At 43.9% G+C, this 17,161-nt stretch overlaps 4 protein-coding genes across 4 annotated transcripts; 1 reads left to right on the forward strand and 3 right to left on the reverse strand.

Moving 5' to 3' along the window:
* Positions 1-1,709: 1,709 nt before the first annotated feature.
* LOC127775081 (zinc finger protein ZAT7-like) lies at positions 1,710-2,234 on the reverse strand. Its single transcript, XM_052301393.1, has one exon. The coding sequence runs from the start codon at positions 2,232-2,234 to the stop codon at positions 1,710-1,712; it is 525 nt and encodes a 174-aa protein (XP_052157353.1).
* A 2,480-nt stretch (positions 2,235-4,714) lies between these two features.
* Positions 4,715-7,452, reverse strand: LOC127772758 (coatomer subunit zeta-1). The gene is made up of 6 exons (XM_052298721.1): positions 7,294-7,452; positions 6,849-7,008; positions 5,896-6,043; positions 5,708-5,785; positions 5,214-5,298; positions 4,715-5,134 (listed from the first exon to the last, which is right to left on the reverse strand). Exons 1-6 carry the CDS (start codon positions 7,294-7,296, stop codon positions 5,075-5,077), a joined length of 534 nt encoding a protein of 177 aa, XP_052154681.1. The 5' UTR covers positions 7,297-7,452; the 3' UTR covers positions 4,715-5,074.
* A 4,017-nt stretch (positions 7,453-11,469) lies between these two features.
* LOC127774524 (zinc finger protein ZAT12-like) lies at positions 11,470-12,290 on the forward strand. Its single transcript, XM_052300785.1, has one exon. It carries the CDS (start codon positions 11,528-11,530, stop codon positions 12,146-12,148), a length of 621 nt encoding a protein of 206 aa, XP_052156745.1. The 5' UTR covers positions 11,470-11,527; the 3' UTR covers positions 12,149-12,290.
* A 125-nt stretch (positions 12,291-12,415) lies between these two features.
* LOC127774523 (ras-related protein RABE1c-like) lies at positions 12,416-15,624 on the reverse strand. Its single transcript, XM_052300784.1, has 9 exons — positions 15,458-15,624; positions 15,201-15,357; positions 13,836-13,908; positions 13,635-13,735; positions 13,485-13,550; positions 13,305-13,402; positions 13,109-13,171; positions 12,907-12,999; positions 12,416-12,823 (listed from the first exon to the last, which is right to left on the reverse strand). The coding sequence occupies exons 2-9, from the start codon at positions 15,271-15,273 to the stop codon at positions 12,740-12,742; spliced, it is 651 nt and encodes a 216-aa protein (XP_052156744.1). The 5' UTR covers positions 15,274-15,357; positions 15,458-15,624; the 3' UTR covers positions 12,416-12,739.
* Positions 15,625-17,161: the final 1,537 nt, after the last annotated feature.

The following is a 17,161-nucleotide window of genomic DNA, read 5'->3' on the forward strand; positions in this document are numbered from 1 at the left end:
AAGCATAGGATTTTACACAGGTTCGGTCCTCCTAGAGAATAATAACTCAACCTTGCTAGATTATGGTGACTAGATGAATATAGTTTGCACTGATCCTTTTGAGTACTCGAATGCTATGTCTTATAAAATCTGGAACATTAGTAACCCCTTGATAGAGGTAGTGCCCTCCTTGTATCACATTGTATACGCATCATTGTTACTCCTATACTATCAAATCTACTTTTTGTTGCATGACGGCAAAGTGGAGTCACCACATAATATCTCTCACCAATCTTCTCGTCAGGTCGTTGTAAATGAGGCGTCTGCTTCTTCCTATCAAAGTAGGGTCAGAAGAGCCATGACATTGTCATGTTATGAATGGATACACGCAAAATCGACAGTATTAAATGAGCGCACATCGACTGGAATGTGTACACTTAATTAGGGATAGGCAAAAAAACCGAGACCAAAAAACCAAAACCGGACCTGAAGAACCTGAAGTGTTGGTTATTGGTTTGTAGTTACATCGGGCAAGTGGAAAGACCGATCTTTTTTTGGGTAGTTCAGCCATCCTCCTCGGGTACCCGAAATGCCCGAAGACCTAAACTATGTAAAAAACCAGGGATTGTGCTACTGGCTTTGTAGCCCATCTTCAAACTGCAGCCCATAAGCCTAACTTCCCACTTCCCTCAAGATTTGTGAGGATGAGTTTGGTAATCTATTTTGAAAGGCCGAACTTTTTTAGACCCAAAAAACTGGATTGAACTCTCAATTTAGACCGAACGCACATCCCTACCCTACACTTAATACAGAATGAGGTGCATGTGACACACCTCATCCCGTCCTAAAGCTTGGACTAGGGACCCACAAATGGTAGCCCAGTGACCTAAACCACACAAGACTACTACTGAGCAAGTTTGGGAGTGCCCGGCCTCATCTCTGGGCACACTCCAATGTGGACCATGCCGGATAAACATCGCTTATGATTAGCTTCTCGTCGTTCGACATGTTAACTTTCTTCTTTAGTAGGTGTGACTCTAGATAAAATCATGTGCTTTATATGGTTTAGACGAGTGATTATAGTCGTAAACCCTTATTGCCGAATGTCCCGAATGTCGTGTTCCTCACACATTTCTGCCGAATGCAAAACATCAACAATATGATATACACAATCTAGTGCGTTAAGTTATGGTAGGAACCACTTCTTGACGGAATCATAGTAACTTGTACACTATTGAGACTTAAAACACACAATATCATCACTGCTCAACATGTGTATAAGTGATGTGTCTATGGTATACAGGATGAGTATGTTATTTCGAAATGCAGAAGATAAAGTACAATCAGCATATACTTAAAAATATTAGAATCTATATATATGAAACTGAAATTAGATATAGAAAATAAGAACACCATAAGCACAATGATGCACTTTCAACCAATGTACAAATTGCTAGCGCATCTTTTTTTTTTACACGGAAAATGCACAAACATATTATACTACATACTCCCTCCGTCCAAAAAAACTCAACCTAGTACTTGGATGGGACATAATTTAGTACAACGAATCTGGATATCCAGATTATGTCCTATCCAATTTCTAGATTAAGTTTTTTTTAAGACGGATCGAGATCCTTGTTCCCACTTTATTTTATAACTTCCTTGGTCGCACTAGAATGGCATTGGAAACGCAACCGCGCGCACACAATCACCAAACAGAGAACACCACCCTACACGAGCAGATTAAGCAGACGGGGCTCCTGTTCCGCACGCTCAACCTCCTGATCACCTTCACCGGCCTCCTCGACCGCCGGCGGGCTGTTCAAGTCGAGCATCTCCGGCGGCTCCACGCTGGACACGGCGCCGGCGCTCGCAGCCGCAGCCGCCGCCGGCGGCGTCGCCGCTGCCGCCTCGCCTCTGTGCCGCCGCATGTGCCCGCCGAGCGCCTGCCCCATGCGGAACTCGACCCCGCACACGGCGCACAGGTGCCACTGGTGGGCGGAAACCACCCGCCGCTGGTTGTTGGTAGCCCCCACGACGGCGGCCCCCGCGGCGCCGTGCTCCTGCCGCTGCCGCGCCGCCATCCGCGTGTGCCCCGTCCGGTGCCCGCCGAGCGCCTGGAACGACGTGAACGTCTTGCTGCACGTCTTGCACCTGAAATACTCCCCGCGCGCGCTCCCGCCGCCGCCCGCGACGTGCGTCGTCGGGCGGAGGCCACCGCTCCCCTCGCCGACCGCTCGTTGCCCACTCGCCATCGTCAAGCTCGTCCACCTCGCGCAAATGTACGTACTTACTTACCTTCCTCTCGCGGCGAGCCTAGCCTTAGTTTGCGCTAGCTGTGGGTGTGTGTGTGCACGGGCGCGACGCGGGAGCAGGACGCGAACTTGGTGAGTCGGTGTTCCCCCCCGGGGAGGGGAGATTAATAAGTACGCGAAGGCGGCGACGTCCCGGCTCATGTCAGAGCCGTCCACGCCGAGGCTGCGTGATGTGGCGTGCGTGCGTGCGTCCGTGCGGCATGCGTTGATGGCCGCCTGGCTGGGGGCACTGGCCGGCGCCGCGGTTTCACATCGGCCGCGAGCCCACGAGATGAACATCCTGACGTCGATCGGGCATGGAAGCGTCGGGCTGCAGCAGCTACGAGACCACCAACATGTGTGTCCCTTTTTACCAAGAGTACGATTGGACGCACACGTTGTCCCATGATATCACGTACACGTGTGCGCGTCTAATATACATTCTTGCAAGACGAAATTTATTAGTTCTCCAGTTTCCTTATATGCTATTGAGAATGGACTTTTCTCTTACATGACATTAGGCGAAACTTTGCTATCCTTATATGCCATTACCGTCAATCTTGCATCAACGGTCCGTTAGATGAACAGTAAAAAGACCAAAATATCCTTGTTCATCTCTTTCCACTAAGTCTCAAATTATCCAAAAATAACTATCGGAACAAGGGCATAGATCTGATGTTGTAGCCTGTAGGTCTAGGCATGCACTTACCTTTCTAGCTAAGAGGATAGTAGTCGTGCAAGAATGATAGTTGGTGCTTGCCAGGACAACTTAAAGAGAGGAAGAATGACAAGGCCATGAGAGTAGGATCGACATTTCTGAGAAAACCTTGACATGATCCGAGGAACTAACGGCGAGTTCACGTGCAGGGGCTAACGGTAGTGGCATATTAGGTGTAGCAAAATCTTGTCCAATAGCAATAAAGCAAAGAGTCAATTTTGAATGGCAAATAAAGAAACCGGATAATTTTAAGGCAAAATTGATTATATAGCATCGAAAGTTCACGTTTTTGGTTTTATAGCACCGAAAGTTACCGGTTCACTTTAATAGCATCCAAAGTTCACCCTCTTCCCATTTTTAGCACTTCCGTCAATTTTTCCGTCCGTCTTGATCGTTATTGATCCAGTCACACACATGATATGACATTTCTACCCCTCATTGACATGCATTATACTTATACTTGTGAGGGGTAGAAACGTCATATCGTGTGTGTGGCTGGATCAAGACGGACAGAAAACGATCGAGAATTGACGGAAGTATTAAAAATGGGAACATGGTGAACATTGGGTGCTATTAAAGTGAACCGGTAACTTTCGGTGCTATAAAACCAAAAACATAAACTTTCGATGCTATATAACCAATTTTGCGTAATTTTAAATGGCAAATAAAGAATTCTCTCTCTCTCAAAAAAGGAAAATTGTCGGTGGCATTGCCGGGACGCATACACCAATCTACTTACTTTACCACGTATGTTTATCTTCTATTCATATTTGGAATATTTTTAGTGGCGTTACCTTTACGCATAGTGTAACAACAACTTTATATGAGGGGACTTTATATATGAGTATTATTCATAAACTACTTTTTTGTGAAACATAAATTGATCGATATAAATGTGTCTTTTGTGTGAAGAAAGTAACATCATATTATTTCCTAACAAAACCATTCGTATGACGTGATAAAAATAGATAATACAAATCGCATTATTTGAGAGACGCATTGTAAGTTGGCAACACCATAGTTACCTCACGGTTACTGCAATAATCTCTTAAGTAACCACGATACCATCATGTCAGTAACTCCTACCAAGGCTACCTCACAATTACCGCAATGATCTCGTACAGCAAACATCTCAGTTTTTTTAAACCTCACGGCTTACCACCCTACCAAAATGGTGAGGAAACCCTATCTACCGCTGCATGGTTTTGAGTCTGTAACCCCTACCAAAATGGTGGCCTGGTGGGGGAAACCTTTGCTACAGCTGCATGATTTGAACTTTGAAGTGGCGCGTCTTTACGTATAGCCGCAGCCAGATTTCAGATGGGATTTTCTTGGATGCCTTCTGTGGTCAAGGTTCTGACTATAGGCAGTATATATGGCCAATTTATTAAAAGCTTGAAGCCAAGTCATAATCCTTCTTAGCCAATTACACTCTTTTTTAGTGGAACTAAAATTTCATTAACAAATTTCCCAGCACTCCAGTGCACCGTCTTTCACTCTTTCCCAGCTGAGGTACATTATTGCTGTTCCTCCATCAAGCAGAACCCATATTGCATTAATAAATCCTTCAACTCAGAAAGGGTGGATGATTTTTGGTGTTGCATCCTCGTCAATCTTCCTTGATACGCGGTTTACATGGTTATGATTTGGAAAAAAAAATAAACGACATGAATTAATTGGCATTTGCATGTACTATATTGAGAAGGCATGTGAGATCAGCACATAAAAATAAAATTCAGGAATCACATTTTGTGTTTTGTTAATTCAATATACCAAAAGCGAGTTAAAGAAAGACATTCATCTCCATAGGCAATATATTGATCCACTGCACAACAACATATATATAAATCTACAAAACAAAGAACAATCAAAATTGAAACAATCACCGTTCACAATCTTGTTTGTGCAGTTTTTTAAATACTCGCAAAACTGAACCAGATAGTGTCAATGAAGGGAACGTGCCACTCTACACGCAAATGGATTCAGATATTCTGTTCCGTCGTTTCTATTGCAATGAACGTATCAGTCCTGGAGATGTAACAACGGGATGCTACTCCATCTTCAGCTCCAAAAGCAGAGCACATCACATAAGAAGAGATTTGGTCAAGTGCTCTCTTGCTGTTGTTAGGGCTTGAACTATAGTCTGCATTCAGAGAGCAATAACTCGTTATGTTTGGTTAAACCGAACAGCTTCCTTTAGTAAGATCATGACTAAAACTTACCTGCTCAGCGAGTGAAGTAGCACCTTCTATTCCATGTGCTGACACCTTTTCAGCTATCACACTTCCTTCTGTTTCCAGGACAATCCTGCATAATCATTCAGATCAAGTACTATTGAGCTTATTACAGTTTGCAGTACCACACATCAGGAGACTGGCAAAAACTTTTTGAAACACTTTGAAATATTAAAATATTAATAGACTATCAGATTGACAGGCATATATGTTCATGGCCTAATCAAAAGTTTGCCACCTCAATATCATTCCCATTTATTGTCTAATTTATCAAATTTTGCCACCTCAAACTAGGATTGTTCAAGGTACAGAATTTTGATTCTTAACAAAGTAAATGTGCTAAGAGAATTCATTTGTCCTCCAATCAAAAATATACATGTTCATTACTAGAGCAGACAACCGATTATAAACCGTACCATGAAAGCCAAACATACAAACGAAAGGAATAAGAACATTTGACATCCAGTGAGACTAGGATTTACCCTCCATCAACAATTTCATCGAGGCACAATAGGATGAGATCCAGATTTTCGAGTGCTGTTCTTTTGTCGACGTTATTTCTGAAACCGATGACACGGGAAACAGAATACATGCAATCAGGTAGGGACATAAATGTAAAACAAAATAAAAGGTAGAAAAACAAAGATACATTAAATAGGTTGAGTATAACCTGAGAATAATGTCAACTGCATCAGTGAATCCTTGAAGGACCGATGCTAAAATAAGCTCATTCTCCTCCTCTCCTCCAGTAACAAAAAAATGGAGGTCTTGGATGAACTTATACACCACAATGTGGCCATCAAACATTACAATCTCAGCTGAAAGGGGGAAACAGATACATAAAGTGAATTACTTGAACTAGACATACGGTATGTAATTTTTCACTCACAAGTCACAAATAAGACGCTGTCAATACTACGTTATAAGGAAAACTAATGCAAATACATCTCTCCAAGCTCATAATAATTGGTTGATATCGTGTAACATAGTACAACTTTAACTAAGCGAAAGCTGAAAAAATCGTATTATGTTTGGGTGTGCTTCAGTACACCTCTTTTAGAAAAAGTCTATGAACTCTAAAAGCAAATTAACTAATATTAGGTTGGGGCAAATCACATTAACCTAACATGAAATCAAATCAAATTACGTTTTACGTGATGGAATGTATTTGTCTGACCGCATATTTTAGCAACTTCTCTTTTAAGATTCACAAACTCTTCTAAGAAGTCCTATAGAAAAACAAAAAAAGAGGTGCATGGTTAGCACCTTTGAAAGACTGATCAGAAATTATGCTTGATATCAAGATACCTAGAATACACAGCCCCTTATTCACATCAACACGTTTCATTTATGTAATAAGAATAAAGAGACAAGTGTAAACATAGGCAATTAGGCACGGTATGCAGATAACTTGCGTTCTTGGACATCATAAAGAGTTGTCTAAATGCATATGGAAAAGATGCAACTAGATTATACAAATGCTTCAAAAAAATTACGGTTTGAGACAAGCAGTACTATGCATACATTGGGATACTAGGAGATAGTACTAATCATCAGATACAAGTCATCTTCTAAGTTGTCACTCACTATCACAAGCCGAAAGGGGGGGCAGATGCGCATTACCTTCTGCTCCGGCAGTGGCTTTCTGGGTCTTGACGAACACCGACTTCTCGAAGGCCAGCTTCGCCGAGAGAGTAGGCCAATCATCCGTGTAGTACTTGACGGCGACGCGCTTCCCCTCGGAATCCAGCAGCAGGATGTTCTTCACCGAAGGGCAGGATTCCTGTACGAGCAAACCATCAAAGCAACGCCATCAACTAACTAACAACAAACGAGATCCCGATTTGCACCTGCCGTGAAAACCAAGAAACGGGGAGCCCAGCCTCCCAAACCCAAACAGAGAGCACACACACGCCCCCGTACGACGGCGCCGGCGGACTCGAAACCGGGGACGAACGCGACGGATCGGGGCGAATCAAGAAACCGGAAACACCAACACATGTAGCGGCACGCGCGATGGAATCGGGAGGGGAGGAGGAGGAGAGCCGGGGGGGGCAGGGACGCGTACCATCTGGAGCGGCAAGGTGGATCCACGGGGCGGGAGGCGAGACGGCGGAGCGGATCGCCGGCGGCGGGTGAGGGGAGAAGGTGCGGACCAACGAAGGAAGCCGAGGCGAGCCGACGAGTCGAGGTGGACGAAGAGCACAGCTACTAGTCTTCATTCGTTGTTGGGCTTCACGGATCCGCCGAGGTGGGAATTGGGCCGGATTATCACGATTTCAAGCCCATTCTTCTTATCCCGTGTCAGAGTGACGGAGACTAAGAGACGAGGTTGAGTTCGACACTTCGGGCATGTTTCGTACAGCTCAGTCTAAACCTCAGTCAAACAATTTTAACTTTATAAAAAAAATGGCAGCGAAACTGGGTAGAGCTCTCTCACAAAATAAAGTAGAGAAGTAGAGGTGGATTTAGACAGCTCCACAACTCCATTCCAGACTCAACTCCTGAAGCTAAATTTAGAAGTTCGAGCTCTACCAATTACCAAACACACCCAGTTTCCCAACTCACTCCCTAATTTTTCATGCGAACCTTTTTCAAAATGTTAAATGATACATTTTTTAAAAAAAATATCTATACGAAAGTTGTTTTAAAAATTATATTAATTTATTTTTAAAAAAATAGTTAATACTTAATTAATCATGTGTTACATCGTCCACGTATATGAGTATATATGACTTCTAAGTTCTAAAACTCTCTTTATGACTGTATGGCCTACTAAACAAACTTTTTGCTTCAAACTGAAGCTGGTAGTACTGCTGGGCTGGCACAATCGCCTGGTTAGAAAACGTCGAGCAGCTATTGACCCTTAGCTTTGAGTGTTTAACACGCGGCCTCGGTGTGTCGCAGGGCGATGGATCACCACTTCATTCACTCCCACGGGAATTCACCACCAAACTCGACGACTGGTGAAGTACTAACCTTTTGAAGCCATGAATCGAAAGATCACCGGTCGGCTGCGGCGGCTGCTGCTACTTTACTTGCTCAGTTTCAGATCGAACTCACAAAACCACATGATTTAACGTGAAGCTAGTTATCAAACTGTTAACAATGCGTATCGGTAAAAAAAAAGAAAAAACTTGTATATAAAACCTTCAAATTTATAATAGTAAAAACTTGATTAATCATGTACTAATAACAGCTCGTCTCGTTTTCATGTTACGGACTAGTCAAGTCCAATTACACCTTGGAATGCAGCTTGGGTGCGTCCTTTTGATTATGGTTTTAGAGCAGCAACATATTTTAAAGAGATAAAAGGAAGAGAGAGAATAGCAACGAGCTACAGATCTGTAACTAGCTGTAGCACAGATTTTAAGACGTAATGAGTATATGACATGTGGGACCAGGTATTAGTTACTCCCTCCGTACTCATAAAGGAAGTCATTTAGGACAATGTTTAAGTCAAACCTTGGGAATATAAAACATAAATAACTCTTAAGTTGTTGAATTGAAAATGTAAAAATTATATGAATAGATTTGTCTTAAAAATATTTTCATAAAAGTATACATATATCACTTTTCAGAAACAAAAAGTCAAAGTTGTGTTTTGAAGACCATGTCGCTGTCCTAAACGACTTCCTTTATGAGTATAGAGGGAGTATATAGTAAGCAACTATTATATGAATTGGCTATTACATTGGCTATAGATGATTTGGAGTTGGTAGTGGGCTATACTATTAAACTTGCTCTTAGTTGATTAGCTGCACGCAAAACGAGAAATATCGGATAGTGTATAATTAATTGAGTATTAATTATTAAAAAAAATTAAAAAATCTATTTAATTTTTTTTATAGAATATTCAATATATAAAGTTTTGATGCGAAACACACCGTTTAATAGTTTGAAAAACGTGCTAATGAAAAAGGAGAAGTAGCTAAGAGCAAGGTTAATAATACAGCTAACCTGTTGGCTATAAGGTTCCTTGCAGTCTTCTCTCAGCCTACCCATATAATAGATAGCTCTTTACAATTAATATAGGGCACACTTGCCTCTCTCACAGAGTTTCTTGGTTATTGTGTCTAAGCCGGCTGTAAGTTTATAGCCCTTTTCTTATCTCTCTCCTCTCTTCTCTCCTCCATCTCGGTATTTAGCCAGAGCAAGTATAATAGTAGGCTATAAAAAGGCTGAATGCTTAGGTGGATGGGAGAAAAGAGGATAGAGATGAGAAGCGGGCTGTAAGTTTACAGCCGGATTAGGCACAGGAACCAAGAAAATCTGTGAGACAGACATGTGAACCATATATTTATAGTGAAGAATTAACCACTATATGAGTGAGCTGATAGATAGGTTATAAGTAAACAGCTTGCTGTATTATTATTCTTGCTCTAAATCCAATTTCTCGACGACATGAAGACATCAGAGTACGAGACATCCCGTTGAAACATGAAACACAATAGTGATAGGACCAAGGTGGGTGGCGGTCCGGCTGTTATAGGACCCGGCCAAGACATGACTGAAAACTTTGGCCAGAGTCCAGACGGTTCCAGGTGTCAATGTGTCAATGCTTTTGGAAGCTGCTGATTTTCATGTTTCCGTCCCGTTTTTCTTCGGGAGATCTAGCCAGAGGGAACAGCTACCACAAAGTTAGGCGTTCTAGGATTTGTTTGTCACTCGTTTAGTCGTGTCTTCAACATTAGTCAACACCATATTGTCAGTGATCAGAAAGGGAGAGTTAAACCATCCCTATTAATTTAATATATATACCAAGTTAGGCTGAGATTAGTTTCAAACTTCTAATTTTTCTATCCCATCGAAACTTTACTAAACACAAACTTTTAATTTTTCTGCCATATCATTTCAATTTCAACCAAACTTCCAATTTTGACGTGAACTAAACACACCCTTATTACCAACCCAACCCAAGTAGGCTAGTAGTACACATAACGTTGACCAAGCCATTCAACATTTTTTTAGAACAGCCAAGCAGCATGTTGAATCTATTTGCTACTCTACCTGAAGTCAAGCTGATGAGCTACTCCACTCGATATGCCACCAACCCTAGTGTGAAAAAAAAAAACTGAAACAGCCGGACGCCACTCGAGCTAACGACCCGACCATGTAATCGGAGAATATTAAGGACGGCGGGATGGGCGCTCGCTCGCTGCGTCCACGTCGGATTTTGCTACAGTAGGTATGGTGCGCGCAGGGTGGAAATTATGCGAAAAAGCCCTCCGATTTTTCGTAATAATGTATAGGTCCCTAGTGTAACATTGCTGGCCGGGCGACTGGCAGCAGGAAGGAGCGCAAACTTGGCGATCCGACGGGGCCCGCACGTCAGCGGCCGGATCGCATTAGCTCCCTATTTGCTGAGCTGCTGGATGGCCAAAGGGCCCGCCGGCACGGCCCGGCCCAGGCACAGCTGGGCACGGGCCAGCAGCCATCGGACCAGCACGACCCGATAGGCACTTCGTGCCGGGCCGTGCCGGCCCATGGGCTGCACCTCCCGCCCAGGCACGGCCCACCAGCTGTCGGGCTGTGCCGTGTCGGCTCGAAGGTATAGGTGGCCCATCGGGCTTTTTTTAAATAAGTCTATTTTTTGTCCCTCCTCTTTGGGCTATATCATATGTATAGCTAAAGTAAGTCTATATTTCATCCCTCTTCTTTGGGCTGACATATGTATAGCTAAAATAAGTCTATTTTCTATCCCTCCTCTTCGGCTGACATATGTATAGATAAAAAAAAGTCTATTTTAGATCCCTATTCTTTCATCCATGGCATATAATATGTCTATTTTTACTCCCATATTTTTTTGTATTGGGCCTAGCTGCCGGCCCATCGTGCCGGGCCGGCCCAACGTGCCGGTGGAGGGGCCCAGGCACGGCCCGATGGTCGAGCCGGGCCAGCATGGGCCCGACCTCCGTCGGGCCATGCCGTGCCTAGGCCGGACCAAAATGCCGTGCCATGGGTCGGGCCGTCGGGCCTCGGGCCTTTCGGCCATAGCCTGCTGGTTAATCAATCCCTTCAAACCACAGCGTAGAAATGTACACCGACATCTAGAAAACCTCCTAATTACGAGTACTACTCGAGCCCAGTGAACCAGTCAGTCAGTACTCTGTAGCAGCTTTGGTCTACCTAAGGATTATTACTAGGAAACACAGGTATTCTGTTCCAAAAAAACACACACACTCGTGTTGGGCTATAAATACTCGTGCACAACGCATGCCTTCTGCGACAGAAAAGAGCTGGACGTGGTCACGTAGAGTGCACCACTGATTATTCTACGAGCGACTCTTGAGTGGTTGGCGATGAGCAAGCGGCAGTTTGGAGAGATGGACGGCGGCATCGACACGGCCCGCGTCCTCATGCTCCTCTCCCGGCGGCGGCAGCAGCACGGTGACGTCGGGCACGCGCGCGCGGCCCGCGTGTTCGAGTGCAGGACGTGCGGGAGGCGGTTCCCGACGTTCCAGGCGCTGGGCGGCCACCGCGCCAGCCACAAGCGCCCGCGCCACGGCGCCGAGCGCGCGCCGCGGCCAGCAGGCGACGACGACGTCGGCGCCGGCGCCGGCGCCGCGCTCCGCCTCGTCGGCGCGGCGTCGTCGTTGTCGACGGACGAGGCGCGCGCGGGCGGCGGCGGCCGCAGGACGAGGGGCGCCGGCGCCGCGCACGGGTGCCCCGTCTGCGGGCTGGAGTTCGCCGTCGGGCAGGCGCTCGGCGGGCACATGCGGCGGCACCGCGCCGCCGCCGGCGACGTCGCGGCGCCGCGTGTGGAGACCGACGACGTTGTCGTTGGAGACGAGTGCACCGGCGGGATTTGCTTGGACCTGAACCTGACGCCGTCGGAGAACTGCGACAAGTGCCGGCACGCCCAGCTCGGCGTCGCCGTGAACTCTGTGCAAAGAACGATACTACTGGACCGTCCCCTTTGAGCTGACCCATTATTGTACTGATTTTTATACGTTTTCGTTGTATTTATCTAGCCTTTATATGTTTTGTTGCACGCTATAGAATCATATAAAGATTTTTCTATATATTTTTTGAACCTTTCTATCTTAAAATTTTACAAATAGACTATCCCGAAACTTATTTCTAAAGCTGAACCAAGAGTTTAAATTTGAAGTTTTGAGGTGGTTTACTTTTAAAATTAAAAAGGTTCAAAAGATATATAATAAACCTCTATAAGTTACTGAAGAAGAGGAGCCAAAATGCAGGAACAGCATCACTCTATTCCATGCATCCATTGATTAACTGAAAACCCAATAGCAATACAGCATGGACTACGTTACACACTGTAGCTTGCAGTTCAACGGATTGAAATCCAGCGTACAGTAGTAGCCCCCCAGGCAATTGCAACAGCTACGTCAAAAGCATGAGTAGTTGCTTCAAAGAATGGAAGCAAAGATAGGTACAACCAGATCCGTATCATAGTGTGTCTTCTTGACATTCTTCCTATAACAGCAAGACAGGGAACAAACAATGTCAAATAATAAATGATGGAGGCCGAGAAGGCGAACGTCTCCTCAGGAGCCGCAGCATGCAGATCCAGAAGCTGCTGGTTTGTCGGCACCCTGATCCGTCTTGTTGTTAATCTTGATTGTCTTGTCCTACAATGCAGGAGCATATGTTTCTTAGAACAAAAAGCAAGATGATGTTTGAGACATAATTCAGTATGTACAGTTATCTGTACCTCAGGCTTGGAGTCGGTCTCAGCAAGCCTCTGCTTAATGTCACGTGCAATGGAGAAAAAAACTTGCTCCACGTTGAGGTTTGTCTTCGCACTCTGGAATACACAGTGCAGTGTAAAATCAAAACAATTGTCACTGCAAAGGCCACTTTCTTTTCAAAAAAAATGACAGTGAAAAGAACAAACAATTCAGGCAGCAACATACAGTTTCGAAAAATTTGATGCCATACTCATCAGCCAGTGCTTGGCCTTTCGCAGTAGGGACAGCCTGGAGAAACAACAAGAACAGGAAACAAATAAGCTTCTAACTAGTAATCCTCAGGGAAAACTGAGCATTTGACCACAACTTCAAAGTGGGGATACGGTATGAATGAACACCAAGGATAAAAACTGTGATGTACCCTTTTACTCTCATCCATATCAGCCTTGTTGCCAACCAAAATTTTGTTGACATTATCAGAGGCATGTTGCTCAATATTCCGAATCCAGTTCCGAATGTCTGTATTGTCAAATAAAACAGCAGTGACAAAATAGTTCAAAATGGAATAATTAAGGAAGGTATATATGTAAGGAGACAGTACTGTTGAAAGATGACTCGTCGGTGACATCATAAACAAGCAGGATACCCATGGCTCCACGGTAGTACGCTGAGGTAAAATGAGATTTACTTGATCAAAAGGTTCTCATTTAACTTCACAGGGTTAGTATGCTGAATGGAACAATAATTATACCAGTGGTAATTGTCCGGAAACGTTCTTGGCCAGCTGTGTCCCAAATTTGTAGCTTAATACGCTTCCCGTCCAGCTCTATTGTTCTAATTTTGAAGTCAATACTGCACAAACACATACTGCAATCAGCGTGGAGAAGACAATAAATTGAAAAGCTTGCGGGCAGGAGCCATAGAGCGGTCTTCCCAACATCAGAGAACATACCCAATTGTGGTAATAAAGCTTGTAGTGAAGGAACCATCAGAAAACCGCAGGAGAAGGCAACTCTTGCCAACACCTAGAAATGGAAAAATGAGAAAAAAGAATTCTTATAAGAAAATTGGCCAGCACAAAACTTGCCTGAAGAACTGCCATTAGCTACTAAATAATTAGTTCAACAGAATACACTAACAAAAGTGAATTTGTAAATATTACGGACTTTAAAACAGTACAACTGCTAGAGAAATAGCATGCTACAAAAGGTTATGCCTAGAAAATTTGAACTAATAGACTTACATTGGATACTAGAAAGAACCAAAAACAATTTGTAAAAGACTAAATCATAGATAGTCATAATTAAAAACAAGTAGTCATCACTGAGCAAAAGAATCCAAGATCAAGACCTATTAGAGCATGAGCTTTATGTTACAGACAATCATGAATAATCTGGCAATTGTCATGAAAACAATCACTTATTTGATCCTATCAATGAATAAGTCTCGACAAGGAATATAGTGGAAGCTCTACGGGTAGTGGCTCAAAGCGAGAGCACAAAATGCCCCTGTTTGATTTGAGCTATTGGTATAAAAATATAAATTTCTGCTATGAACTTTTAAACAATTACGCTATTTCATATAGCTGTAGTGTTTGACCCATTAGTTTCACCCCTCACTCCAACTTGCTTCCAACAGCTACACATTTGGAGCATACACCCTCACGAGCAAGGAACTATCTAGTTCCACTCTCAACAACATGTAGCACAAATTCCATGGCATGCACTAACGAATGAAAATTATAGAGGAAAGAATAGCACATAACATACTCTCTTTAACTCTATCTCCTATTGCATGATTGAGTGCCAAAAAAGAAAGCATGGCTTCATGCTTATGTGCAACGTTTCTCAGATGGCCTTGCACACTGTCGAAATAACCTTAGTATCAGCTTAATCAGAAAAGCCTGCAATTCCAGTTGACCATTTCCAAGGTTCTTCCATCGAAGGAAAAACTTACTGAACCACGAAATTCATTTTTTTTTCTCCTCGCCATTTTCATAACTCCTAACTTTGCTTCTTCTTCTTCTTTTTCTTTTTTTTTTACATAAAGCACAGTAGTGGTAGTTCCTGCCTGAATGTACTAGGCAAGTAGGCATTATGTATATTGTAGGTTGAACAGAAACCAAATTCACATGAAAGACAGATCATGAACACAAGCGCACACCAAAGGCAAATCCTTTGCAGGATCCTAGTTGCTCGCGTGGCCCAATCCACCTGCGATCCAACCAACACCGAGGCGCGGGAAAACCCACACGACATCACTCGCCGTGGAATGGAAATGGGAAGGCAAGATCTAAGCTCGAGGTGGTGTCACCAACCGCTGTCCCCGATGAGGAGGAGCTTGATGAGGTAGTCGTAGTCCGCCCGAGCCCTCGCCGGCGGCGCAGCCATCTCGTCGCTCCGCTTCACACCCTCCTCCTCCTCCTCCCCCTACTCCACAGCCCACCCGGCGCGCCTCCTCCACCAATCCCCGACCTGCAGCGAACCGAAAAAAAAAAAAACAGACACCGTGAGAATGGCAGCACGACGGCGGCGGCGGATCCCGAGCGGGTGGCGGCCGGATCGGAGCCCGCACCGGTAGGCGCGGCGGCGGCGGTGGCGGTGCGGATCTGGAGAACGGGGAGGAGGGAGTTGGTTTTTTTTTTCTCTCCTTTTTTCCCTTCGCTTTTTTAGTTTGCTGGTTGATTCGTCGCCGGCCGCATGAGCGAGCGAGCGACTGATCAGCGTGTGCAAGATCAGAGCTGGGTTTTGTAATTTGTTCGGTTTTTTTATGGGGTCCGGTTCGGTCGGTCAGGGTCAGGTCACTCGCTTGCGCTGATCGCTTTCTTTTTTCGGTTTTTCCCGAGGCGCGCGGCCACCGACCGGTGAGGCTTTTGCGGGCACTGGTTGGTGGGCCAGCTGCGGAGTGGGGCCCAATTGTCTGTCAATGGAAGATGGGTACGCGCGTGGGGGTTCCATTCCAAGTTGCAAAATGCGTGGTTTCCGTCAGATTGATTGATTGGGTCGAGGGGGAGACAACAGAAGAGGTCACACAGCTCAAACACAAGTTCAGTGGGAGATAATTAACTATTTTGCCATCTATGCGTGTGGTGTTTAATAATTTATGACTGGATACACGTATTATAGACATGTAATAAATATATGAGAATCCATGTATCATTGATATATGAGTGGTAAACGGCTAAACGTCAAATCTAAAAATGACAAATAGTTAAATGCTTCATTCATTACGTTATTAAGAAAGTATGTAGAATTAAATAAGAAGAGGTTTGATTGGTTGAAAAGTTGAGGTACTCTCTCTATAAAAAAAATCTAAAACTGAATGTGATACATTCTAATACAATGTGTCCAGATTCATGGTACGAATGTGTTACATCCAATTCTTAGTTGATTTTTATGAGACGAAGGAAGTAGGTTGGAAAAATAAATGGTTGAGTGTTGTGATTGGTTGATAAGGGAATATTGGTGGTGGAGTTGTTATATTATGGGATGGAGGGAGTATTATTTAAAGTAGTATAGATGTACTCCCTCCGTCCAAAAAAAATGCATTCCTATTATACCAAGGTGGAATTAATGGAGATGGAGAATAACTAAAATGTCCTTAATCATTGAAAAAAGTAGTAAGAGTGATAGGTAGGTAAAGAGTATTGAAGGGATGAAACTTTCGTTTTACATGCTGAGGGTAGGTAGGATGGTAGATGTTGGTTCTTAGTGTGACACAATTTAAACTCTAGAAGATAAGTTTTTTTTGGCAGGAGGGAGTACTCCCTCTGTCCCAAAAAAAAAGACAAACCCTGGTTTCCGTGTCCAACATTTGACCATCCGTCTTATTTGAAAAAATTATGAAAAAAATTAAAAGACAAGTCACGCATAAAATATTAATCATGTCTTATCATATAACAACAACGAAAATACGAATTATAAAAAAATTTCATATAAAACGGACAGTCAAAATTAGATACGAAAATCCAGGGTTTGTCTTTTTTTTTTTTTGACGGAGGGAGTACGTCTCAATCTGGATCGAAGGACGGTAATTGCACTTGCACGGCACATTTGACGTGTAACGATACCGATTTGTACTGCTTGGACAGTTGGAACAATCACCCAACCATTCGTTCATGTGCGAACCAACCGTTTGCTTGCTTCCAACTCCACAATGCCCTTTGTGTGCCTACACGGCTTCCGTGCTACAAAACTCTCCACTCGGCAGCTGCTTTTTTTCATGCAGTTACAGCACGCAAAGAGTTGCTTTCAGTCCAGGGGATTGGCAACAAGGAAC

The sequence above is a fragment of the Oryza glaberrima genome, chromosome 5, assembly GCF_000147395.1.
Source record: "Oryza glaberrima chromosome 5, OglaRS2, whole genome shotgun sequence".
Taxonomy (NCBI): Eukaryota; Viridiplantae; Streptophyta; class Magnoliopsida; order Poales; family Poaceae; genus Oryza; species Oryza glaberrima.